Raw genomic sequence first — 27907 nt, forward strand, 5'->3', positions numbered from 1 at the left:
AGAAGGTCCGCGCAGAGACGCCACACTGCCTCAGAACGCTCAGGCCGCCTCACTTGCTGTGAAGACCTCCCAACCCCCACTGCCGGGGGCTGGGCTGCTAAGGGGCTGGAGGGAGGCGGCTGCAAAGGGGAAGATTCCAGCGTGGCTTTTTTTATAGTGTGAGGAAGTGCGCAAAACAAACTGCACTATTGTATCAATAACTCTTTTAAAGCCTGTGAATGCATCGGCCCTCCCTTACTACAGTCACCACATCGCGCAACTATCACACCATCTACTTCCAGAATTTTTTTATCACCCCAAAAGTAGACCTGGTCCTGCGTGTAGGCAGCCCTCTTTGAATTGATAGGACGAGGGCAGATATAAAAGAATTAAATTATTTCGAATAATGTGCAACATATGAATAACAATTGTTCAAAATCCATGGAGTTGGAGGGCGCGCGTAGGGAGCGGCACGCCTGCGCCCAGCTGAGGAGGCTCCGCGCCATTTGCTCCTCAGACGCGGAGGGAGCGGCGCGCGGAGGGAGCGGCGCGCGGGGGCAGCGGCGCGCGGGGGCAGCGGCGCGCGGGGGCAGCGGCGCGCGGAGGGAGCGGCGCGCGGAGGGAGCGGCGCGCGGAGGGAGCGGCGCGCGGGGGCAGCGGCGCGCGGAGGCAGCGGCGCGCGGAGGGAGCGGCGCGCGGGGGCAGCGGCGCGCGGGGGCAGCGGCGCGCGGGGGCAGCGGCGCGCGGAGGGAGCGGCGCGCGGAGGGAGCGGCGCGCGGGGGCAGCGGCGCGCGTGCGGCTAGCTGAGGAGGCTTCGCGCCGTTTGCTCCTCACACGGGGGCGAGATCTCAGCTATGGCTGAACAGGAGGCGAGCGGAACGATGGCGGAAGAAGCCAAGATTGACGAGGACATCTTGCAGGTGCTGCGAGACATGGCCAATCGCCTGCGCCTCCACGCCATCAGGACCCTCTGCGCCTCAGGCTTTCGGTACGGCGCCCCGGTCGAAGCTCCGGTCGCTGCGCGGCCGGCCCTGCGGCGACGGCCGGGGAGAGCGTTGAGCGGCGCCGTCGGGGCGGGGTGCGCTTCGTCACTTAGCGGCCCCATTTCAGGCCCTCGGGGCTTGGCAGCCACCCGCACACTCGCGGCCGCCGCTGGCCACGCACTCAGGCACCGCGCCTCGCCGGCCCGCGGCCGGCCGACGGGGGCGGCCCGGGGCCTGCGGCCTCTCCTGCTCGCGGAGAGAAGCCGGGACGCGGGCCGGCGGGCGGGGCGCCTGCGTCCGCCCGGCTAGGGTGGGAGCGGGAGCGGCCCGGCGTTTCCGTGGGAGTGGTTGTCCTCGACGCCAGGGCCCCGGCCCCGGACGTGGAGTTAAGGAAATAAAGCCTCGAAGAAAGTAACAGGCGAGTAGGAATCGGAGCGAAAGGGACTGTTGGTTCTGCTGGTGTTTTGTCGAGGATGTTTGCGTCAGTATTCGTGAGATGTTAGCCGTCAGTTGTCCTCGAAGGTATTTGTCAGCCGTTAGTGTGGAGGCACTTCTGGCCCCAGAGTGAGTTTCAGTGTGTTCCCTTCAGTTTTGGGGGGAAAGTTGGAGGATTGAGGATTCACCAGTGAGGCCATCAGGTTCAAAGTTTTTTTTTTGTCACGGAGCTTTTCGACTATTGATTCAATCTCTTTATTGTAGGTTTATTCAGATTTTCTATTTCTAAAAATTTCTTCTAGGTTAACTGATTTATTGGCGTACAATTGTTCACAGTCCTTTATAGTCCTTTTTATGTCTGTAGAATCGGTGGTTATATCCTTACTTTCATTCCTGAAATGTAATTAGTAATTTCAAATCGGATTTAGTAAATTCAGTAATTTTCTGTTTTTTCCTTACTTTAGCTAAAGGCTTTTGTTTTTGTTTTGGCTGCGTTGGGTCTCCGTTGCCGCGCGTGCGGGCTTGGGGGGGGGCGGCTATTCTTCGTTGTGGTGCGCAGGGCTCTCGTTGCGGAGCACGGGCTCTAGGCGCACGGGCCTCAGTACTTGTGGCTCGCGGGCTCTAGAGCGCAGGCTCAGTAGTTGTGGCGCACGGGCTTAGCTGCTCTGCGGCATGTGGGATCTTCCCAGACCAGGGCTCGAACCCGTGTCCTCTGCATTAACAGGCGGATTCTTAACCACTGCGCCACCAGGGAAGCCCAAGGCTTATTAATTCTGTTAATCTTTTCAAAGAACTAGCTTTTGTTTTGGTTCATTTTCTACATTGCTTTCCTAGTCTTTTATTTCTGCAATAATATTTATTACGTTTTCCATTCTGGTAGCTTTGGGTTTAGTTCTGCTTTTCCTAGTTACTAAGTTGTGAAGTTAGGTTTTCTTCTTTGAGATCGTTCTTTTTTTTAAGTTTTATTTACTTATTCATTTATTTATTTTGACCGCGCTGTGCAGATTGCAGGATCTTAGGTCCCCGACCAAGGATCGAACCTGTGTCCACTGCAGTGAAAACGCCGAGTCCGAACCACTGGACCACCAGGGAATTCCCAGAGATCGTTCTTTTTTAATGCAAACATTTACAGCTATAAACTTATCTCTTGTCACTGCTTTTGCCACATCCCATAAATTTTGGTGTCTTATGTTTTCTTCTTCATTTGTCTCAATACTTTACAACTCTCTTGAAGTTTCTTTGACCCATTGTTCGTTTAAGTGCGTTGTGGGGGAAGGTTGTTTTCTTTTTTAATCGAAGTATAGTCGACTCTTACATTACTGTCGCGTGTACAGTATAGTGATTTAATGCTTTTATGTATTATACCCCATTTAAAGTTATTATAAGAGTGTGGTGTTTAATTCCTACAAACGTGTGAATTTTACCATTTTCTTTCTATTATTGACTTCTAACTTCACCCTGTCCTGGTCAGATAAAATAGTTTGTGTGATATCTTTTTTAAGTTTTGTTCTCCAGCCTGTGCTATAACTTTAAAAAGGCAATGTCAATGAGTTTAAGACCTGCATGGTTTTGGATTTTTTTTTTTTTTTACATTTTCATTTTGCTCCCTTCACCTTCAAAATTAATAACAGTTTGCATTTTCTCAAGAGATCCGTAACAGCTTTTAAATCCAAATTATCCACTTGGGATACTTGCAAAGGCAAGAGGTTTAACTCTCCATTTTCTGTATTGTGAAACTTGAAAGGGGAGATTATTAATACACATGAGCTGGGCTTAAAATGTTACTCTTCTGACTTTTGGGGCGTGGCAGGGCTCTAGGGAGTTGGTTTTGTCCTCTGCCCTGCCACCTCCTCCCCTTATTAATTAATGGCAGACTGTCTGGACTCCCATGCAGGCTGCTTTCTAAGAGCAGCAGTTTCTTCATTCTATAAGGGCCTCAAGTTACACCACAACGAGAAACTTCTCGGTCTGACCATTCACTTCCTAAAAGAAATTCATTTTAGGAAGTAGAATGCGTTTTCTTTGTTGGATTTTTTTAAAATTTTCTTTCCCAGTTTTATTGAGATGTAATTGAGCACACAGCACTATCTAAGGTATACAGCATAATGATTTGACTTACATATATTGTAAAATGATAAATACAGTAAGTTTATTTATTACCCATCATCTCATAGATACCAAAAAATGGAAAAATGTTTTTTCCCTGTAATGAGAATTCTTAGGATCTACTGTTAACAACTTTCAAATATGTCATACAGCAGTGTTAATTATAGTCATTTTGTTATATATTACATCCCAAGTATTTATTTATTTATTTTTAAAATTTATTTACTTATTTGTGGAGTTTTGTGGGTTTGTCTGTTTTGGCTGTGTTGGGTCTTCGTTGATGCACGCTGGCTTTCTCTAGTTGTGGTGAGCAGGGACCTTATTGCAGTGTGCAGGCTTCTCATTGTTGTGGCTTCTCTTGTTGCAGAGCACAGGCTCTAGAGCACAGGCTCAGTAGTTGTGGCTCATGGGCTTAGTTGCTCTGCGGCATGTGGAATCTTCCTGGACCAGGGCTCGAATCCGTGTCCCCTGCATTGGCAGGCGGATTCTTAACCACTGCGCCACCAGGGAAGCCCTGTATTTAATTATTTTATATCTGGAAGTTTGTAACTTTCGACACCTTCATCCAGTTCCTCCTCCCCTCAACCCCCACCTTTGGTAACCACAAATCTGGTGATCTCTTTTTCTATGCGTTTGGGTTTGGGGTTTTTTTTAGATTCCACAGTGTAATAATACAGTATTTCTTTTTCTGTGAGTTACTTCATCTAGCATAATGTTCTCAAGGCCCATCCATGTTGTCATAAATGGCAGAATTTCCTTTTTGTGCCTGAATTATGTTCCATTATATATCTGTACCACATCTCCTTTGTCCATTCATCTGTCAGACACTTCAGTTGTTTCCATAGCTTGGCTATTGTAAATAGTGCTGCTGTGAACGTAGGGGTGCAGATATCTCTTCCACATAGTGTTTTCATTTTCTTCAGATATACTCCCAGTAGTGGAATTGCTGGATCATATGGTGGTTTGTTTGTTGTTGTTTTTTTTTAAGATCCTCCATATTGTTTTCCATAGTGGCTCCTCTAATTTACATTCCCACCAACAGTGCACAAGGGTTCTCTTTTCTCCACATCTTTGCCAGATTTGTTAACTCATCTTTTTGATGACAGCCGTTCTGATAGGTGTGAGGGGATATCTCATTGTGGTTTTGACTTGCAATTTCCCTGATGATCAGTGATGTTGAGCACCTTTTCATGTGCCTGTTGTATGTGTTCTTTAGGAAAATGCCTATTCAGATCCTTTGACCATTTTTAAGAGGACTTTTTGTTGTTTTGTTATGGAATTGTGTGACTTCTTTATATATTTTCCATATAAACACATTATCAGATATGTGATTTGCAAATACTTTCTCCTATTCAGTAGGTTGTTTTTACATTTGTTTGATGGTTTCCTTTGCCATGAAGAGTTTTGTTTGTTGTTTTTGTTGCTTTTGCTTTTGCTTTTAGTGTCTGATTCAAAGAATCCTCGTTGGGGCTTCCCTGGTGGCGCAGTGGTTGAGAGTCCGCCTGCCGATGCAGGGGACACGGGTTCGTGCCCCGGTCCCGGAAGATCCCACGTGCCGCGGAGCAACTGGGCCCGTGAGCCATGGCCGCTGAGCCTGCACGTCCGGAGCCTGTGCTCCGCAACGGGAGAGGCCACGACAGTGAGAGGCCCGCGTACCACCAAAAAAAAAAAAAAAAAAAAAAGAATCCTCGTGAAGACTCAGGTCAAGTAGTGTAGTGCCTATGTTTTTCTTCTAGGAGTTTTATGGTTTTTGGTCTTACGTTTAAGTTTTAATCCATTTCAAGTTAATTTCTGTGAGTGGTATAAGATAGGTGTCCAGTTTCATTTTTTTACATGTGAATATCCAATTTTTCCTGTATCAGTTGTTGAAGAGACTGTGTTTTCTGCATTGAGTATTCTTGGCTCCCTCATCAAAAATTAGTTGACCACATACGTGTGGGTTTATTTCTGCTTTGTGAAATTTCTGATTAATGATATCACAGATGAATTCATTCAAGTGAAATGACACTCAAATGCTTACAGAGTCACCAGGCGAACTTCCCCAAGTATGCCGGCGCTCCACTGATAGAAGGGGGCTGGTCTGTGTGGTCTTGCTCCCTACAGGGAGAGGAGTTGTGAGGTTCCAGGGCCTCAAAGCATCCTTAAAAGCTGTGAACTTGGTGGGCAGTGGCCCAGCATCCCTTTCCCTTGGCTGGATTCTTTCAGGCTGGGAGAAATGACTGCTGCTTCCAGTTTGAGGAGACCGTGTGCTGAAAGCCCTCCTCATGCACTGTGTGTGTCCCTGGTGAGTCACTTGCCTGTGAGAAACGACCTGTGCCATGTCTTTCAGCCACCCCATATTGTGCAGCAGTGCATCTGAGATCATGTCCGTGCTGTTGTTCTACATCATGAGGTATAAACTCACGGACCCGGAGAACCCGAACAATGACAGATTCGTCCTCTCCAAGGTAAGCTGGCATAAGAACCCATGCTCAGACACTTGGTTCCTGAACTCATTTTAAAAGCCACCATGTGGCAACAAGACCTGAAATGGCCTCTGTTTATCCTTTTGGTGCTTCTCTCTTTGCCTCATGTCTTCATCTGTTCAGGCTGGTATAATAAAACACCAGAGACTGGGTGGCTTATGAACAGTAGAAATTTATTTCTCACAGTTCTGGAGGTTAGAAGTCTAAGATCAAGGCGCCAGCATGGTCATGCTCTGGTGAGGGCCCTGTTCCTGGTGGCAGACTTCTCACTGTATCCTCGTGTGATGTAAGGAGAAATGGTCTCTTTTATAAGGGCATTAACCCCACTCTTCAGGGTTCTGCCCTCATGACCTAATCACTAACCAAAGACTGCTACCTCCTAATACTATCACCTTGGGCATTAGGTTTTCAACATAATGGATTCTGGGGAGGGGGCACAAACATTCAGACCATGGCACCTCATAAAGATCTAAAAGGTGTTCTAGTGAGGGCTGCGTGGTGGGAAGGAGGACTTGTGGCAGCTGGCAGTCCTTCTTTTCCTTTGATGGTTGCCTCACTTTACCCCACTAAAGCCCCCCTTGTCAGGGTCGTGCTGCTCCGATCCTCTGCCACCTGGGTAGAGGAGGGCCACATGAGTGAATCCAACTTGTTGAACTCGAGGAACGTTGAGCTTGATTTGGAGGGATGTCCCACCTGTCCATCAGCTTTCTCTTCCATTTCTCTGCATATCTGACCTGATACCAATAAGGAGTTTCTCATTAGGCTATAGTACGAGATACCTCATGACATTGGGGGACAGGAAAGAAAAGAAATATTAAAAGCAAGGTCGATCTAGAAGAACAAGCAGCTCTTTTGATGCTGTCTGAAAGTTTGCTGTGTTCTGAGCAAAGCATTTGAAGCTCAACTGGTCGAACGACATGTGCAAATAGAAACCCCAGATCTGGGCAGCAGGAAGTAAAGACAGAGGCAGAGTATAGGCAGAATACCTGGAGCCGTAGTTGTGATCCTTGTCTTGGTGTCTAAAACATAATCTCAAATGAGGTTTGGCAAAGGATAAATAAAACGTGTGTGTAGAGGAAGAGAGATGAAGCAAACGAAGTCCATTAGTAATAGTCAACGAATTTAGGTAAAGAGTATATGGAACTTCATTGTACTATTTGTACAACTTTTCTATAAGCTTGAATTTCCTTCATCATAAAAACTGAATAACTATAGGTGTACAAACAAAGTATGGGTGTTTAGAGCTTTACTTTAAAAAAGGGGAAAGATGTGGGAATTCCCTGGTGGCCTCTCACTGCTGTGGCCTCTCCCGTTGCAGAGCACAGGCTCCGGACGCGCAGGCTCAGCGGCCACGGCTCACGGGCCCAACCGCTCCGCGGCATGTGGGATCTTCCCGGACCGGGGCACGAACCCGTGTCCCCTGCATCGGCAGGCGGACTCCCAACCACTGCGCCACCAGGGAAGCCCATAAATTTAGTTTTTTTAAAAAAGAAAACACTCAGGAGCATAGTCCATCTTGGCTCTGGTTGGGAATGGAGTAAACGGATTTGCTAGAGGCCGAGAAGCCAGGGTCTCCATAATCTGTGCTCCCGGGGCAGGAGCGTCTATGTAGACAGCTGCATGAGGAGGCCGCTGGCTAAGGCCTGGCCATGGCACTGACTGAGGTGCTCATGATCTCTCCGTCCACCACCCAGGCCTTAGTTTTTGTTTTATCAGCTCTTTTGTTTTCTTTAGCCAAGGAGGCCTGGGAAGGAAGCAAAACGCCTTCTTGTAAATTTGTTCTTGGAGCATACTTTGTGTCAGGACGCAGCTGAGAAGTACCAGCAGGAAGAGCAAGCTTTCTTCCCCGGCGCCCTCGGCAGCTGCGCGTCTTTATTATTGGCCCCCAGTTGTGAGAGTCCCCCACAGCGAAATGATTCTTGGGAAAGGAAAGGGAACCCATGTTGGCATGCTTCCACCATACCAGACATCATGTTGATGCCACATCAATCTTCTCAATTAATCCTACAGCCTCTTACTTCCTGAACGGGGCTTTCCTCACCATCATACCCAGAGAGCAAAGCCTTATGGAAGTGGGCTTACTTGTCCCCCGCGTTAAAGCTGGGGGGAAGTGGAGTTGGTCTGAGTGTAGAGCGCAGGCTCGCTCCAAGGGCACATAAGGCACCTGGGAGCCAGAGCTTGTTACAGGAGTAAAACAGGAGCTGTAAGGAGAAAGACTAAGCTAGCGACGTTGTCAAGAGAGACTTCAGTGGGACAGTTCTTGGGGCTAGAGATGCAAAACAGGAATCTGTGAGGGCACAAAGCACGTAGAGAAAGTTAAGGAAGGTCAGGAGCCCCAGGAAGAGCAGAACAGTAGGGTGGAGCAAAACAGGAGAGGAATCTGAGATGAACAAGTACCATCCACTCATCGTGGTAGTGAGAACACAAACCAGTCTCTGAACGGAGTTGACATCTGAATGGAGGAAGGGGGCAGGCAAGAAACAAATGGGGCTGAGTATCCTAGATCCAAGGGAAGTGGAGGGCAGGCACTAGGCGAAAGAGATGGCCCAGGAAAGCCTTGGTGTTGACATTCGAGCAGAGACTTGGAGGGTGTGAGGGAGTAAGCTGTGCCCTTATTTAGGCACAAGCACTGAGCACTCAGCAGAGAGGGAGCCACACCTGCTAAAGCCCTGAGGCAGGCATGCGCGTGGCGTGTTCAAAGGACAGCCAGGAGGCCAGGCACCCGGAGCAGTGGGAGGTGATGGGGGTCTGGAGCGAACAGGCCACTGCAAGAACTTGAGCCCTACTTGACGTTAGATGACAAGACCTTGGACAGTTCTCCGCAGCAATTGAGGGGCGGACTTCGGTTTTATCGTGCTCCGCCTGGTGGCTGTGTTGAGAACGACTGTGGAGGGAAGCAGGGAGGCCACTGCTCTGACAGAGGCAAGAGATGTTTGTGGCCAGGCCAAGATGGTGGCAGCGGAAGTGTTGAATAAGTTTGATATCTCTTCAGAAGCTTGGGAGCGAGTGAGGCCTTAGTGCAGCAGACCTTTGGCATTGGCACCACCTTGTGGCCCTCATAGGGCCGCATTCTCTCCATGGGACAGTGATAGCCTGTGCGTACAAGCAGGTCAGTGGGGATAAATGGAGCGGTGGTAGAAAGTGATTTATTTCTAGCATAACCTCCTACATCACCACTTCTCAAATCTCAGTTGACTTGAGTTTTACAAACCAGGGAAATTGAAATCTTCTTCAGTGTTTCTAGTTTCTATTTAAGAGTCCATATTCTCCAAAAACATTGAATATCTGGTCTGTATACAACTAGATAAAAGGTCTTGTGGAAATGGCAAGACTCGTGCTTATATTTTTTTTCTGCTTTGCTCTTGGGCTCTGTTTAGGCTGCTGTGTGCAGAAGCTTCCCACTTCTATGTTGTCAGAGCTCCAGTTGCCCTCACCAGCTGGATTACGTGTGACTCTGTTGTCTTTGTGACGTTGATCTGACACTTTGGGGTGCATGAGGGTGTGTAGATTCATATGGTCCCTTCTCTTACAGAGACTGTCGTTTGTTAATGTGGCAACTGGATGGCTGGGGCAAGGACTGGGGATCGCGTGTGGGATGGCATATACTGGCAGGTACTTTGACAAGGCCAGGTAAGGCGCTTACCCAGAAACCACTTAACTGTTCCCACCCCCCAACCCCCTCCCCCAGCACTTTGGCTTTATTTATCGCTTATTAGTTTGGGAAGACAGTGATTGTGTTAAAAGTTCAGGTTACCAAGTACTCAAGGAGTAAAAAGAAATCATATTTCATGATGCTGTTCTAGCATCTCCTTTTGGGTCCTACGTGCTGCCTGCAGTATAGAAATCAGTTCATTAGGGACTTCCCTGGTGGTCCAGTGGGTAAGACGCCGCACTCCCAATGCAGGGAGCCCGGGTTCGATCCCTGTTCAGAGAACTAGATCCCACATGCATGCCGCAAGTAAGAATCCCGCATGCTGCAACTATGAGCCCACATGCCACAACTGTAGGATCCCACATGCTGCAACTAAGACCCAGCACAGCCAAAATAAATAAATAAATATTTTTAAAAAGAAAGAAAACAGTTTATTAGGATTCAAGTCTAAGTTTTTTTTAAACATTTATTTATTGCTTGTTTGTTTATTTAGCTAGCTGCGCTGGGTCTTAGTTGCGGCATGCGAGATCTTTAGTTGCGGTATGCAAGGTCTTAGCTGCAGCACTGTGGGATCTAGTTCCCTGACCAGGGATCGAACCCGAGCTCCCTGCATTGGGAACATGGAGTCTTAGCCATTGGAGCACCAGGGAAGTCCTAGGATTCAAGTTTTTACTAAGAGATACATCTTCCTGTTTCCCATATCTCAGTGAGGTTCACTATAGAGTGAACAGATGGTGTATTTGCCTTTCCATTGGGGACCCCTACATGTTAATCAAAGGTCTCTTTTTCTGGAATGGTCCACCTTCCTGAAGACAGGCAGATCCATGCCTTTCTTGCAGGGGTGTGTGCCCAGGTGCTGCTGATGTAGGAGCAGCAAGATGGAGGATCCTGGGGGGCTCAGGGTTGGCCATGATGGTGTGCATGTTCTACTCCCATGGTTCACCCAGCGTGCCTGAGTCTGCAGCCCCTCAGTCCCAGGTTCCAGCCCAGGTGGCCCCTCTGGAGGCACTTTGTTGTGCTTCCTCCACAGTTGACCTTTTGCGTCTCTCACTGTTGCCTCTGTTAGTCCCTATCCTGTGGTTAATCACTATTTTTATACTTCATTTATAGCATTTTTGGGGGGTCTGGGTTGTGTTTTAGTGGTTTAAACATTTCATGTTTCTGCTGCGGAGGAGTTTAATATTTATAACAGAACAAACGCTCCTGAGGTCGGATGTTTTGATTGTTATTATTTTATATAAATTTGTAAGATCAGAAATAGAAGGTAGCAGTGCTTAACATGGAGCTTATCAAGAAACCATATATGTAAACGTTTGGGCATTTAAGGGAGCTGCCTTCTCCCCATCTTCTCTTATTCGTTGGGCCCAGAGGAGTGGCAGAAGAATGTAGAAGTTACTTTTACAGCTAGAATGAGAAGACTAGCCGAAGGTGCAGCCCGTGTCGTGAGGCCCAAGCTTTTAAAGCTGCATTTCCTCAGCTGTGGCATTTGGGCAGCGTTGACAAGGAAAATTGTCTTAGGTCTGAAGCAGCTGCTTCAGTCTCCTCCTTTGTTTCTCTCCATGAAATATATTTGCTTGAGCCGCCCAGAGGAGCCCCAGGCAGGGTCCTAACGTCTCTTGGCTTGCCCCAGCTACCGGGTGTTCTGCCTCATTGGAGATGGCGAGTCCTCGGAAGGCTCCGTCTGGGAGGCCATGGCCTTTGCTTCCCACTACAGTCTGGACAATCTCGTGGCCATCTTTGACGTGAATCGCCTGTGCCACAGCAGCACCCAGCCCCTCGAGCACTGTGTAGACCTCTTTCAGAAGCGCTGTGAAGCCTTTGGGTAACTGTCCTGTTTTGTGGCACCTTCTTTCTGCCCCATCCCCGCTTCGCCTTCTAACCTGGCCCACTTCTCGGTTGACAGATGGAGTACTTTCGTGGTGGATGGCCGCGATGTGGAGGCACTGTGCCATGTGTTCCAGCAGGCGGCTCAAGTGAAGAGCAAGCCCACTGCTGTAGTTGCCAAGACCTTCAGGGGCCACGGCATGCCACGTAAGGAAGTGTTGCTTTCCCGCTTGTGGTTATCAAAAACCTGCCTAGCGTACGAGGTGGAGAGAGGCTTAGTCTAGCTGGGCAGACAGCTGACTTCATGCACGGTGATTATGCCTGTGACGTGCGCCCAGCGCTTTTGCTCTTTTTCCTGCTTGTAGATAGCAGATCTGGTTAAGGCAAGGGGGAGGAAGCCCAGACCCCCAGCAAGCGAGCGCGAGGGAGTGGCTGAGAGGATAGTCCGTCAGTTAGACGACCAGCAGGGAGCCATCTCCACGGGAGTGCAGAGCCAGAGGGGGACTGAGCGTGAGCAAATACGTAAACATGAGTGTATGTGCCTGCGAGCACCCTGGCCTGTTCCCATGCTACCTGGGAGGACACACAGGCCACTAGTAAAGCAGCACCTCTGGGAAAGGTAACTGTGGAACTGAGGGTCGGGGAAGGGAGGGGGTTTTGAAAGTCTTCTTGCAGATTTCAAAGGGGACATCTGAAGTTGTTCATCTCAAGTATAAATAGTTGCAGTAGGTGTGATTCCTGGTGTGTTTTTAGTGTTGACATTTTAGAATAAAACTCTTCTATGACTCCTTCTCAAAATACAGTCTTATTCTGGTACCCCCGTTCAGTAAATGATGACTGGACCACTTTGCTCCTGGAAGAAACCTGGGTATTGTCCTTGCCTCCACCTCTCCCTTATGTGCCCCCTACACACATACCCAGTCTGTCATCGATTCTGATTGATTCTGCTCCTGACATACGTCTCAAGTCTGTTTGCTCCTCTCCATCTCTCTTGCCCAGGCCCAGTCATCTCTCCCCAACTGCAGTCTCCCCAAGCCAGCCCCCACATGACTGCTGTGGTGACCCTTCTACAACATGGATCTGATCAGTCACCATCCCCCTTCCAAACCCGTCTGGTTTCCCATCTTGCTTTGGACAGAACTCAAACTCCTTATACCCATAAGATCCTCCATGGTCTGCTCTGCCTGTCCAGCCTCATCTCCCTCTCTCCCCTCCATTCACCAGCACATGGGCCAGTGGCCCCCTCAGGAGCCTCTCGGCCTTTGTCAAGGCTGTCTCCTGCGACTGTAGTACTATTTCAGGCCCCCTGTGCCAGGTTTTTACTCTGTGGCTGACATCTTCTCCATCTGGATGTCTTTCAGATGACCAAATAGGAGCTCATTAGATACTTAGGGAATGAATGTGTTTTATCCATTGGGTTGCAGATGTTGAGGATGCAGAAAATTGCCATGAAAGGTCAATGCCAAAAGAAAGAGTGGAAACAATTATCAAACTAATTGAGAGCCAGATACAGACCAAGAAGAAGCTTAACCCAAAACCCCCTGTTGAAGACTCACCTCAAATCAACATCACAGATATAGAAATGACCTCTCCACCTGCTTACAATGTTGGTGACATGATAGGCAAACTGCTTTTTTCTCTGCTTTTCCTAAATACAGAGGACTCTGTTTACTCTGATCTCCAGGAATGAATAAATTGTTAGGTGATGTGATATTTAACTAAAGATTATAAGCAACAAATATGGATTTACCTTCTCCTTTACTGTTTCTGATATTTATTCTTTGATTTCAAACTTAACTCAGGTCTGAATTTTCTTACCGGTCAGTCGCTGCTTATTTGTGTCCATTGCTATGCAACTTTTGCTTGCTTCTGTGTCTTCTCAAAGGATGGGGGCCTGGCTGGATTGATCTGTTGGGCTTATTCCCTGGATTACACAAGGAAACACGTCAATTCATCAAAGACCAGTTCTTCAAAAAGGAAACAAATTAGGCACGAAACCCTGAACATAAAGCCTTTCTGCTTTTAGTTACCACTTTTGTATTCAAAGTATGCAGGGTCTTCACAACCTAAGGAAATAAGGTGGCAAGCCTGGGAGGAAGGAAATATTTATTTATTTGGGGACATTTTGAGTGTTACCTATGTTTTCTTAGCCTGGTAATATGGGTGTAAAATAAATGAATTGACTATTTGAGAAATTAGAAAACAAATTTAAAAGCAGAAGAATGCTATTAATAAGGGAAAAGTACATATAAACAGAGGCTACTTTGGTAATATGTGTTAACACTTTAGCTGTTCATACCCTTCAAACTAGCAGTGCAACTCACAGGAATTTATCCTACAGAAACACCTGTGCAAGTGTGCAGAATAGAATGAATGTCAGTTGCAGCATTGATTATGATGAGGTGTTTATGTCTGTAAGGTAGGTGGGATTATAGAAGCTTTTCATTTTTTGGAAGCTTTTCATATTTTACTAATAGGAAAAATTAAGGAAACAGGCCAGTTCGTAAAAAGTTAATGAATTAAAGAACAAGAAGTCACATTAATACACAAATCAAAGAGTTGGCTCTTTGAATTACTAATACAGTAGACAAACTATTATCTAGCCTACTTAAAGAGATGAAAATCATAAATGAATAAAATTAGTCGCTAGAGGAGACAACCACAGATGCAGAAAACAGAATTTTGAGAAAACTATGCTAATTGGTATGAAAACCTGTAAAAAAAAAAATGGACCTCTTTTAGGAATACATAAAATACCAAAATTGACTAAAAAGACACAAAACACTTAAGTAGATCAACAGCCATAGAAAAATTTGAGAAAACTGTCCAAGAGTTATATACCTCCAAAGTGCCAGGCTCACTAAGTTGCAAGAGTGACTTAATTTTAACCTTCAAGGAATAGGTGAATTCCTAGGCTATTTCAAACCTTCTTGAATATGGAAAAAGACATTTATGAAGCCAAAATGTTATAGTGCTATCCCAAAGGAAAAAACTACAGGCCAACCTCACTTATGAATATTGATGTAAAAATTCTAAATAAAATGTTCGCCGGTCTCAACTCAGTACCTTAAAGAAGTATATGAATCAGTGAAGTTCAAATTAGTAATGCATATCATTCACCAGTATTAGGAGGGGGGAAATTATGATCATTAACAATAAAAGACTCAGTCCTGACAATGAAAAGGCAAGCCTTTTTGCAGGTGGTAGAGTTGTATGTCTGGAAAGCCCAAGAGAATCGACAGAAAATGGTTAGAAATAAGAGGAATCCAGAAAGAGAGCTTGTAGCAAAACTAATATGCAAAGATTGATTCTTATATTAATAAAATGGAGAGGTTATCCCTTTTACAGTGGCAGTAAAAACTAAAATAACTAAAAATAAACTTAAGTATATAAGGTCTATGTTAAGATACTTATGAAACTATAGTCCTAAAAGAAGCTCACATGCCTTGTATGCATGAGATGCTCACCAAGTATTTGTGAGTAGACCATTGCCAAAAGGATGCTACACAAACCTGTCATTTCCCTTACCTCTGGGGAGAGGAACTGGGAGAGTGGGAGGAAGATGGCCTTTTCACTCGATATTCTTTCATAACTTGACTTTTGTACTCATCTACATGAATTGCCTGTTTTAAAAAATATTTTTAAGAGTGTTTAGATGAATGAACAAAGACAAATAAATGAGGAGGCAAACCTTGTTTTTTAAATAACAGCTTTATTGAGATAATAAAGATATATAAAGCTATAGATTTCTATATAATCTACCCATTTGAAATGTACAATTCAGTAGTTTCTAGCATACTGACAGAGTTGTGCAACCATCACCACACTCAATCTTACAACATTTCCGTCATCCCGAAGAGAAACCCTATACCCATTAGCAGTTACTCTCCATTCCCACCCAGCCCCTAGTAACTGCTAATCTACTTTCTGTGTCTGTGGATTTGCCTATTCCAGACATTTCATGTAAATGGGATCATATAATATGCGAAGTTTTGAGTCTGGCTTATTTCACTTAGCACTGTGTTCTCGAGGTTCATCCATGGGGTGGCGGTACTCTGTTTTATGGGTATATCATATGTTTTATTTATCCATTCATCTGTTGCTGGACATTTGGGTTGTTTCTACCTTTTGGCTATTGTGAATAATGCTGCAATGAACATTTGTGTACAACCTTTCATATAGATGTGTTTTTCTCTTGGGTATATACCTAGAAGTAGAATTGCTGGGTCGTAGTAATTCTGTTTAACTCTTTGAGGAAATGCCAAACCTTGTTTTTTTTAATAGAAAAACTCAATATTGTAAGGATGTCAGTTCTCCCCTAAATTAATCCATAGGTTGAGTCCAATCTCAAACAATATCCTAATGGAATTGTTTATTATTTGTATTATGTTTCTAAAGTTCTACATTTTAATATTTACAGTGAGTGTCATCAGTTTTATAGTTAAACACTCACAGAGGCATTTGCATTTTGGGAAATTTAAATTTTTAAATCAACTATAGGAATGGGACAGAAGAATAAATTTATTTGGGGGAAATTGATACCCAGTGAGCCAAGTATGGATTTAAGATTGGCTAGCAGTCCTTTTTTATTACCCTAAAGGAGATTATTGGTGAATCACAAATTTTCTTTCTTCATTAAGGTAGATGACAATTTATAATTCTACCAATTCACCTTCCTTCTAAACCCATTCTAAGAAACTCTGCTGTTTAACTTCCAGATAGCTACTCGGAAAGCATGTGGTCTGGCCCTGGCTAAGCTGGGCCGTGCAAATGACAGAGTCGTCGTGCTGGACGGTGACAGCAAGAACTCCACCTTCTCTGACATATTCAAGAAGGAACACCCTGAGCACTTCGTTGAGTGTTCTTCTGAGCAAAGCATGGTATGTATGCTGGGAACATCCATCTGGAGCCTTCTCATTGACAAACAGTAGCCCACCAGACATAGGAGGCCTGTGCTGGGTTACAGTTTTTCTTTCCACTTATAAAAGCAAAGGAAATGGAGGAAAAAAGTGTCGGGAGAAACAAGTACAGAGCAGCCCGGCAGAGTCTGAGGGGTGACTTCCAGGACTGCAGGGAGGGGCTCCAGCCATCTGCCCTCAGGCCTCCAGGCCTAAAGCATGCACAGCTCCCTGGTAGCTCTAGGTGACCCCACTCTTCCTGCCCTGCCCATCCCACAACCAGGCAATCCTACAACATCCCAGAGGCCAACAGAGTGAAAGCTACAAGGGACTGTGGTTTTTCTCTCCACCTTGTTGCATGGGGCCTAATATATCCTAGATACTCAAATGTTGCCCTAATTGCAGCCTCAAGAATGTCAGTAGTGCTGTGGCCTTAGGTAGAGCTGTTCTGCTTATCTGTGGTTCAGTCTCTTCCCAGGATGACGTTAATGCAGGAGTCTCTTATGCATGCACATATCTGCACACACTCCCCTCAAGAGAGAGAAAGGAGTTTGTGCAAGTGAACGCCTTGACTTGTAAAGCTCTGTGCCAGTGCAGAGGCCAGCGCACATGTACCTTCACATCGTAGAGGCCAAAAACAGCACTGGCCAGAAATCTGTGGGCCAGCAGGCCTTACGTGACCACCAGAGATACTGTATTTGGAGCAAGTAGTATTCACAAATATTTTAAATTAGTTGCCAGCTTTTTTTTTTTGCCTGTACCATGTGGCATGTGGGGTCTTAGTTCCCCGGCCAGGGATCAAACCCGCGCCCCCTGCGTTGGAAACACGGAGTCTTAACCACTGGACCGCCGGGGAAGTCCCAGCTGCCAGCTTTTGAAAGTTAGGAAATTTTATATGGAATCCAAATTTCTGGATTCTCTTGAAGATTGGGAAGATCTGGCAACATTGGAACGACATTCCTTCCTGCCTGCCACCAGTTAGCTGGAGCCAAGCAGGGGCCCCATTTAGATGGGGGTCCACAGCCAGCTCACCATGTCCCTGCATCCTGCTGGCCCACTCATTTGTTCACGGTGCTTCCCTGGCCCTGTCAGTGTTGGAATTTAAGCCCCCCCTGTTCAGTAAAGTAGGTCATTGCAATTGTAAGAATATGTACATTTTTCTGTGGGTCTCATTAAGCTAAGCTGTTTCCATTTTGAATGGAAAAAAATACAATTCATAATTTTCTGAATTAAGCCGCCTATCAAAAAGCTTGCTTCCTAACTCATTGATTCTTTCAATCAGCAACTGAAAAAAATGAATAAAGAAGCAGCCAGCAAGTGGGTAGTATCCAGTGCTACTGGGTGAAACTGGTGACTACAGTGGTAGCATGACTAGGGCCAGTCAGGAGCAAGGTCTCAGAGGACGTGACATTTAAGCTGAGACTTAAGTGACAAGGAGTCAGTCATGCATAGATCTTGGGGGGACGGTATTCCCAGCAGAGGGCCCAGCTAGCTCTGTGGCATGCCCAAATCTGAGCTGTTTAGGGAGCAGAAAGAAAGGCTGGTGTGGAGAATAGCTTGTTGGGGGAAGTGGGGGAGGTGACAGGAGATAGCGACTTGGACCAGGACAGTAGCTGTGGGGTTGGAGAGAAGCAGACTCATCCAGAATCAGCTTTGACAGGGGAGTCGGCAGGATGCCATGGGGTAGGTGTCAGGGCAGGAACCAAGGCTGGCACTAGGGCATAGGCCAGAGCACTTGGGAACAGAGGAGTGTCGCTTCCTGAGATGGACAAGACTGGGGGAGGAATGGGTTTTGGGAACACAGCTCTCTTTGGGCCCTGGGGTGGGGGGGTCAGGGTACCTGTTAGAATGGGGATGGGGGTGCCAGGTAGGTTAGAGGATAGATCATTTATCTCCAAATGTGTTTGCTTTCCAAACTGCTGAATGTGTTTTTCTAAACTAGGTATTTTTCTGCCTAGCTTTAAGTTAACATCTAAATTTTTCATCACAGATTTAAGTAGATGCAAAGGATATAATTTCCCGTATATTGAAATTTGTGACACTTTAATACTCAAATCATCCAATTACATGAAGGCTCTCTTTGTCAGAAATTAAATCCGTTTTTCTACTTGAATTCTTATTTCCGTTCTGCTTCCCCAAATATATTTATGCAGGAAAGCCTTTTATTGACAGCTCTTTTCTGCAATAAAAATATGCATATACGCTGATAGTTTTTAAAAATTTTCCTATGTCCATAGGCCTTGGAGCATTACAATTTTTTTTCTTCTGGATTGAGCTACAGTTATAATTATTAGCTTGTGTAGCATTGGTTAAGTACACTTAAAGCTAGAATGAGGCGAGTTTCAGAACAAAATCTATTCGTATTTTAATGATGTAAGTGCAAAAAGATGTTGTTTACATAAATAAGGTGATGGGAAGGGAAAGAGTTTTGTTGTGGCAACATCATTCAATTCATTTGAATTCCTTCCCAGTTATAAGCCAAAAATCACACAGTGATCTTTCACGTAAAGTTGTCGGTGCAAAATTATTTATAAAGGGTTGACAGTTGCATTAGGTTCTCTTTCAGTTTTGTTAAAAGAATTGGAAAACCCCTGACTTAAAAAAGAATTTGTTATCCAACCTTTTGAGTTCTGTAGTTTCTCAAGGCTGCTATGATTATTTCGAATTGTCCTTTCTGTTTTGATCCGGAGCTCTTACACTCCAGGATGTTGCCCGACTGAAGGACCCGATGTGGGTGAGAGAGCGCCTTTTGGCAGTCAGTGACTGGGAGGCGATTATCAGGGAGACAGCGGGAAGTAGGCCCTGGGCCCTTTTGCTGGCAGACAGACGTGCGAGTCAAGGATCTTGATGTTGAGACCAGCCACGGCCATGTTGCCCTTGGACGGTCTTTGTTTACCCCCAAGATGTTCATCTTCTAGTTTGAAACCTGCCAGGGTATGTGAGCCTGGCGTTCCAGGGGAGGTGAAGAATAGAGAGAGAGGGGGGTGGTTAGCATCAAGCACATCAGAGTGACACAATGGGACCATATGCTGGTTCCCGGGGAGGGCACAGATGAGGAGGAGTGTGGCCCGAGCCCCAGGACTCAGTCTAGGTGCCCCGCCCAGCAGAACCAGCCTGGGCAGGAGAAGCAGCGTTCAGTGAGACGGGTGGTCTGTAGTGCTGGAGGCTCCCGAGAGGTCAGATATGATGCAGACAGGGTCAGGTGACCTCTGCATTTGGCAGCTTCTGGGTCCCTCACAGGGAATGGCAGCCTAGATGAAGGGAAACGGGCAGAAAGTGGGAAATGAGGAAGGGTGCGAAGTTTCCTGTGAAGGAGAACGTAGACGAAGGGCAGCACCTGGAGCGGGAGGACAAGGTGAAAGTGAGGGGGGAAGATGGAAGATACTAGCACACACTTCAGTGATCAGAGAGGGAGAAACTGAGGAAACATGGGAGGGGAGGGAATAATTGCACGGTCAGAGGTGCCTTTGAGAAAGCAGGAGAAGGATGAGGTTCAGCAGGGTGGGCAAGTGGGGGCCTCAAGTAGGTACTGGTCTGTCCCGTCTCCTAACGACACGGTGGGGACGTGGGGATGGGATAGGAGAGCCTCCGTTGTTCCCCTCTCTGCCCCCGGAAGTGCCCAGGGGAAGCATGCGAAGGGGCAGGGAGGGGACAGAAGGTAGGGGAAGAGAATAGGAAGGAGACCCACGGGGACTGCAGGGCGGCCTTGAGTGTCCCGAGCTTCCACATCTTGGATTTGAAGGAGCAGGGTTAGCACTGCAGTTCCTCTCTTTTCTGGCAGCATTCAGGGGACACCGTGGATTTGCCAGGTTTGGGTTTTTCCCAGGTAGGTGCCTGGGGGAGGGGTGGCAAGGTGAGAGGGTGCAGAGTAGAGATTTCCCTGAGATCCGCACACTCTGTGCTGGGGAACGGAAGGGGCAGTGGGGTCCGGGAGTGTTCTGATTCACCTTCTTTGTGTTGCAGGTGAGCGTGGCACTGGGATGCGCCACCCGTGGTCGGATGGTTACTTTTCTTTGCACCTTCGCTGCCTTTTTGACCCGAGCATTTGATCAGATCCGGATGGGAGCCATCTCGCGAACCAGCATCAACCTTATTGGGTCCCACAGCGGGGTATCCATAGGTATGAGTCCTCAATGCCGTCATCTTAATCGCCTTCCTCCTTTACAGAGAAAGATTAGCCTGTAAGAGATTGAACTGCCGGCGTACTTAAGGTTCCATAATGTTCGGTTATCATAACCTCCTTTTTGAAAAAAGCCGTGTCATGTTCTAGAAGTCCAGACACTCTGGGTAACTTTTGAGCTGATCTCTTGGTATTACTGAAAAGTGCCCATTTTTTCTGTCACCAAGAAATAATTATCTGTCCTGAGTGCCTCTTCTTTGTCAAACCACATGCTAGGTAGGGATTGGGTCACCCTGGCATCACCGAATTGTTTACTGCTCTCTGGTTGCCTTAGTCTAAGTGGGGACGAGCAGCCTGCTTGGACAGAATGGGGAACCTCGAGGCGCCCAACACATGGGCATTAGCCGTGGATGGGCTACATGGAAACTGGGGGAAACACGGGAGCCAGGAGGAGGACCGAGGTGTGTGTTAGCAGTGGATAGAAAATCGGGCGAATCTGTGAGAACCTGAAGAAAGATTTCAACATTGCTGACAGAAGGAGGAGTCTCAGACTGCAAGAACAGCAAAACCCCAGTCCCCAGGGATTTCTTGCCTGGGAAACATCCGGGAGTCGTGTCCGTGGATGACAGAAATGGGGAGTCTAGAAAGATGGGGCACTTGCTGCCACATGCTGGAGGGAAGAGCTGGAAGTGCATGTTTGGGTGTCGTCTTGGGGACTTCCTGGGAGAGCAGGACTGGCTAAGAAGTCTCTGCATGGGCCAGATGCAGGGGAAGAGAGCAAGGAGAGGGGGGGTCTGGGCTCTCTGCCTGGGGCTGGGTGAGGAGTAAGTTTTCAACTCAGCTAAGCGGAGAAGTGGCTCTAGGTCCAGCGCAGAGGAGCTGGGGTTCTGAGGAGAGACAGCAGTCCCAGGCCAGGCAGTGTACACGGTGACAGTTCCCTTCCTAGCTGGAAGAGCTAGGCCACCCTAGTGTACATTGGGCTTTCTCTTTCCACAGAGTTTCTTTCCCCCACACACGAAGGCCCCCTGAGTTCCAGCAGCACCCCGAGGGCACCGCAAAGGTTATGTTCTGTAATGCTCAGCTACTTTGAAGGCCATGAGAAATGAATGAGACCATTTGAGTCTGAAAACTTTAGTCTCTTGATGGAGAAGGTAGAAGAGCAGAGAAGAAACGACAGAGTCTGGGGGCCTCCTGGGGAGAGGAGAGCAGGGCCAGAGGCCTGGCGCTCAGGGAGGGGTGCCGGGCCGCTTAGGGCAGCAGCACTGTGGCTGTGTGCCAGGTGTTGGCGAGGCTTGGGGCCAAGAAGAGGCCCATGCCATGTTGCTGGCAATGTCAGTGAGGAGCCTCATGCGGAGTGTGGCAGTGGCGTGTGCTGCGATGGTGGCCACCATGCCAGCACACTTGCTTGACTGACAGAGAGTAGGCTCATCTTTTTGTTGGCCTATGGCTTTGCTTTCTCAGGTGAAGACAGCCCCTCCCAGATGGCCCTGGAGGATCTGGCCATGTTCCGAACGGTTCCGAACTGCACTATTTTCTATCCAAGCGATGCCATCTCAACGGAGCATGCTGTGTTGCTGGCGGCCAATACCAAGGTATTTTTAAGGGGACACTGGTGCAGACAGAAAATGTTTCTGGGCTCTGATGCTAGTTTGGTACTGATGGTTTGATTTTTTTTCCCATTTTTTTCTCAGCATAAAGAAGATAGATATTCGTTATAGGAAATTTGGTTGTAGGATTCCTTTTAAAAGTAGAACCATTGCCCCAAAAAAGGGTGATGAACCACGAAGAACATGAATACATTCACATTGTAAAAAACAGTGCAGAAGAATTTCGAACCCCTGATGACCTGTATCGGGTGGGACTTGGGTCAAGAAGGAGGAAGTGCTCTGGGGCTCTGAGACAGGGAGCCCTTGGCAGGGCCACGGAAGTGGGCTCCAGCGACAAGCCATCATGTGCTGGCCTTAGACACAACCCGTGCAGCTGCCACCTCGTGATATCAGAAAACTGGACAGTTGCCAGTGGGAGGCCACTGTAGACAAACCCTGGGGTTCCCAGCCCTGTCCCACCCTCAGAAACAGCTGAGACGGGTACAAGTCTGGCCTCTGCCCTGCCTGCCCCTCCTGAAGTCTCACCCAAGGGCATCAGATGGACACAACCTAACTCCTGTCCAGAACCCAGCTGCAGCAGAGGCTACGGGACAGAATCTTTATCTTTCTAACCACTCTAGCTAGCGGTCGCCAGACTCACCTCACCCTGCAGCCCTGCACACACCCATGCCCCTGCACGGGCAACCCTGGGCACAGTTGCGGTGGGTTGTGCAAGTTCCGTTCCAAGCATTTCCAACGTGTTAGAGACATGAGTTTCTTTGACTTTTTTCCTTTAAACCTAAGTGGCCTCACACATAGTTCTGGATTTTTCTACTTGCTATATCATAGACATTGTTTTATGTCCTTGCATGTACAGTGCAATCTTGTGTGCTGCAGGATCTTATTTGTGGGAAGTTCAAAAGAGACAAAGCTGTGGTGACGGAAATCAGAATAGAGGTTGCTTCTTGGGTGGGGAGAGTGACGGGAGAGAGGCATGAGGGAACTTTCTGGGCAGGTGCAAATGCTATCCAGACTCAGGAGATGGTTACACGGTGTATAACTTATCAGAATTCAGGGCATGCTCCACTTAAGTCAATTGTACCTCATAAAAATACACCGAATAGAACTAGTTCATAACATGTAAATGAACAAAAGGAATCAGTGTTCCTAAATTCATATATTGGTTTATCATGTATGATTTAAATATGTATGTAAATTAACAAATACTCTAGACATTTGAGTATTCATTTACATTCCTGTTTATATGTTCAAGGTGATAAAAAACGTATTTACATCTTTTTGTTGGAGAAATAGTCATTTTAGATTCTGGTGTCTAAGGTACTTCTGAGGATGGAGCATTAGAAGCTGTTGGGACAAAAGTTGTTTCCCATGTGTTGTAGGCTTTCTATTCAAGGTGAGTCAGTGCTCCTGCCCCACGTTTATGTTCTGTGGAGACACAACACATCGATTTATATTTGAGAAAGCTTTCCTACATGGGTGAGCCAGCACAGTGTGGAGGGCTCGTCACAGGGCACCCAGCAGGGTCCTTCGTAGTAACCTGACCCCGTGACAGCTGGCCCTCACTCCAAAAGGCACATTTTGTTATTAGTACAAAGAATTGTTAGGTGCTCCCCCACTTCTTTTTGAGGTTTATTAGTTGGAAATTTAGTTTGATTTTCTAAACTGTGGCTCTGGTGTTCATTTACACCGTAGGGGATGTGCTACATTCGGATCAGTCGGCCAGAAACTGCAGTTATTTACACCCCAGATGAAATCTTTGAGATTGGACGGGCCAAGGTAAGGCCTTAAGTTCTCCAGTGTCTTCCAGTATCAGTTCATGAGGAGAGCACTGTTGTTGAAGCCAGTGCTAGAGACATCCACAGTTGACGCTTCATTCTTTCTTTGCACTAGTTTAAAAAAAATTTGTGACCTTTGCCTGCTTTTCTTCAGGAAGGAACATTCTGCCAGTATCAGCCTGAACTGAACTTTTCTCCTTTCTGAAAGGAGTCTCTTTGTTGAGCCCTTAAAGATAAGCTGGTAACAACTTGTTGCTTTGCTGTACCTTATCACAGCCTCAAGCTAAACAAAATAATAGAACCCATTTCAGATGAATAGTATATCTGTTAGGTTCTGGTTTTGCAGGTCCAAGGCCAGGAATATAACAAACAAATATGAACCATCTTGCCTCTGGCCATTGTGTGACCCTGAGGTTGTTTTTTCACACGGATTGTGGCCTCGCCCCCAGGCCTGCTGATAAAGGCTGGCATTGCAAGGTGCCTCCTATCTCCTGTATCCTTGAGAAAGCCCTAGAAGCACAGATTGTTAGCAACCAGCCATGTTTTGTAGTTGAGGGCCAGAGAAGGTGTTCAGGAAGACCAGGATTCAAGCCCCCACAGCAACCTGGCGTCTGTGTGCCTGCCTGTCGGAGCTGTGCGTGCAGAAAACCAGCAGCGTCTGTGGAGAAAATAAGTGATTGCCCACCACCTAGAGAGCAGTGCTTACAGACATTTGGGCACATTTTCTTCCTGGCTTTTTCTATATACACGTATATATATGTGTATATCTTAGTTGAGATCATACTGCATAGGAAAGTTTTCTGTCCTGTCTTTATCTTATAAGCCTTTTAGAACATCATTAATACTCTCCTTAAGTATGTGAAAGACTGATAGCCACTCTTGAAGAGTAATAGGTGACTTCCAACTTGATTGCTAAGGGCTAGGCTGCTCCAGAATTCACAGCGGCTAGTGCTCAGAATGAGTGAATGAGCGCGGGATGGCTTTAGTGCCACAGTAGAGCAGGTGTACCCAGAGCAGTCAGTAGTCCCCCATAGCTCCATTCTGCTGAATGGAAAAGCTGTACTATTCACTGCAGTGTGAACTACACGTTCACACTATTGTTCCCTGACTCCCATGTTTAACTCAAAGCCATATGTTTGCCTCCAGGGGCGGTGGGGAGTGTGTCTTGGTGATAGTCATATGGTTTTCAAAGCTTTCTCATATCTCTCTTTTTTTTTCCCCCCCTGATGTTTGTCCTGTCCTGAAAAAATGAAGTAACTTCCTGATGTGAGTTAATACGTGTATGATAATATGCATGCCATGGATAATTCAAGGGCTGGGTTTGCAAAGGGGGGCGTAGGTGTGTGTATGTATATGTGTATATGTATGTATCTATACATTGTGTGTGTGTGTGTGTGTGTGTGTGTGTGTGTGTGAAAACGCTAGAACATTCTCGAAGAATGGGGATGGGTGGTTTGAAGCCCTGAATATCTGTAGTCAGCAGTGGTTCTTAAGCTACAGCAAAAGCTGTACAGAGGAATGCAATGCAGACTTCCAGATGCCTTTGGTTGGGTGACTTTGGAGGAAACAAAACGATGAAAAAAAGAGCAGAGAACCCTGTCTGCTTACAGAATAGCGAGTGGTTGGGAGCATGGGCTTTGAAGGCATATGGGCCTGGCTGCTGGTCTCAGCCCTGCCCTGGGCGAGTTCCTCCTGCTCTGAGATTTGCTTTCCACAGCCACAGAAGGGGTCCACTGATGCACAGGCTTCACGGGGCACTTGGGCATGCACCTCAAAAATGCCTCCAAATGGTCCCCATTAGCATGTTCATGATCGGAGTCCATCCTGTGTGAGTGCCCCACAAGATGTTCAAGCAGTCCAGAGGTGGTGCCTTTTCAGACCCCTTGGTGGGTGTGAGTCCATGCTCTGGAGCAGATGGGCTGTACAACTCGCTTCCGGCCTTCAGCCTTTCACATCCCAGTTGGAAATCCACCTGCTTTGCTAAAGGGTCATTTTACATACATATTGTAAAAGAACTTAGTAATTTGGCATCTTGAATCCTGAGGAAAAGTAGGTGAGTTTGTTAAACAAACACGAAGTGGGGCTTATTAAAAAGAATATGTCCTTGTTGGTCAGTGTGCTGACTCGGCCTTTTTTATAGTGAGCTATTAAGGGGTGAAATTGGTAGGCTCAGGAGAGCACTGTAGCAGAGGGTCCTCCACTTTGAGACACACTCTGTGTGTAGTAAGCACAGCATTTTTGTTTTGTGGGTGCAACACCAGGTCGTCCGCAACAGTGTCAACGACAGGCTCACAGTTGTTGGAGCTGGAGTGACTCTGCATGAAGCCTTAGCAGCCACCGATGATCTTTCTAAGCAAGAAGGTCAGTTGGTTGTTGCTGAATGCTGAAGTTCAAGCTGGGAGTGGTAGGACTCGGGCTGCCTGTGTGCCCCAATCTGTCTTTTATTCTGAGTCTGCTTCATACACCAAGCTGGTTATCTCTGTTCTCCAGATATTTCTATCCGCGTCATCGACCTGTTTACTGTTAAACCCCTGGATGCAGCCACCGTCATCTCCAACGCAAAAGCCACAGGTGGCCAGATTATCACAGTGGAGGATCACTCTTCAGAAGGTGTGTGCAGGCCTTGGGGACCACTTTGAAAGTCTGCTTTGGTGCAGCGTGTTTTTGTTTTCCTTGACCAGAGGTGTGCCATGATCGTGGGCAGCACCTCCAGCCAGCCACTCACCCAGCAACCTGTATTACTCGCTCTTTGCGACGGTATGGGTATAGGATCTCTTGCCCGCCTACACTGGCTGGCCAAGGGTGGGGCCGTGCCCATCCTCGTTTGTGTGTGCTCAGCACAGTGTGCAGTGCCTGGTCCCCGGGTAGCTGGTTCAGTGGCAGTGCAGAGGAGTGTCTAACTTGGCATTGTGAGGGGAGGCGTCATAAGAAGCTTCACAGTTGCTCTTGAGTATTGAATGATTAATAGTTTGCCCCCCACAAAAAAATGGCAATGGTGCCTTGCAAGCAGAGAACACAGCAAACGCAGGAAAAGTGTGGCCAGGGAGAGGGGGCTGGGCAGTGTTTGGCTAGGGAAGGTCAGGTGGGGCAGAGGAGGGAGTGGGGAGCTTCATGTGTTTGCGTGTCAGGGGCCCCAAGAACACCCCGTGACCTGCAGGAAAGCACTCCAGTGCCCTCCCGGCTGAGGTTGATGACAGGGACAGGGCATGCGCCAGCACCCCCAAGGACAGAAGACGCGGGTCGGGGGTGGAGAACCCCACACCTTCGGCTTCCCCTCTCCCTCCCATGAGGGGCCAGCCGAGCACTCTCCCTTCTCCGGCAGTGACAGATGCCTCCCTGGAGACCCAGGGAGCCCACTGGAGACTCAGCGCCCCGGGTTTCATTGAGGGCTGGTCGCTGCCCGGCACGTGCCAAACTTCCCGATTCCCAGAGGAAAGCAGGTGCGCCCCCTAAACCACCCTGTGGTGCCAGAGTCCAGGCACAGGGACCACCCTTATCAGTAGGGAAAGTGTCTTGTTGATGCAGGGCACTCGCACCAGCCCACTGCCCGGGCACCACCCCGGGGCCAGCCTTGCAAGCCGGCCCTTCCGAAGCCGGCATCCAGTTCGTAGGTTCCTGACAGCTTTGAGAATCTGAGTTCCACAGACGCCTGCATCCCTGGAGCCCCAGTGGAAAGAGCCCCTGCCATAAGTGAGGCTGGGAGCAATTTGGAGACCTGCACTTTTGAACGAGAATGCTTCTGGTCAGCCAGGGAATGGTTGTTTATGAATCAACGGCCAGTGAAAGATATTTTTTCCTGGGAACCACAAATTCAAAGGCCTCTATGTGATGGGGATTTAAGGCTGACTAGCTGTTTCCAGAGCAGAGCCTAATGTCCCTTGCTTCTCCAGGTGGCATCGGGGAGGCTGTTTGTGCAGCGGTATCCATGGTGCCTGATATCCTGGTCCATCAGCTGGCAGTGCCAGGAGCGCCTCGGAGCGAAAAGCCGAATGAGCCGCTCAGTATGTTTGGAATCAGTGCCAGACAAATCACAGTGGCTGTGAAGTGTATTTTAATGAATTAA

At 47.4% G+C, this 27907-nt stretch overlaps 1 protein-coding gene across 1 annotated transcript; it reads left to right on the plus strand.

Annotated features, from left to right (window-relative positions):
- Positions 1 to 833: 833 nt before the first annotated feature.
- Positions 834 to 27907, plus strand: TKTL1 (transketolase like 1; the record flags this gene model as incomplete). Its single annotated transcript, XM_082864151.1, has 13 exons — positions 834 to 967; positions 5833 to 5950; positions 9501 to 9598; positions 11251 to 11442; positions 11524 to 11651; positions 12869 to 13066; positions 16167 to 16324; positions 20306 to 20462; positions 21924 to 22054; positions 23762 to 23845; positions 26106 to 26205; positions 26335 to 26454; positions 27735 to 27907. The coding sequence occupies 13 exons, from the start codon at positions 834 to 836 to the stop codon at positions 27905 to 27907; spliced, it is 1791 nt and encodes a 596-aa protein (XP_082720277.1).

The sequence above is a fragment of the Leucopleurus acutus genome, assembly GCF_964270905.1.
Source record: "Leucopleurus acutus genome assembly, chromosome: X".
Lineage (NCBI taxonomy): Eukaryota > Metazoa > Chordata > Mammalia > Artiodactyla > Delphinidae > Leucopleurus > Leucopleurus acutus.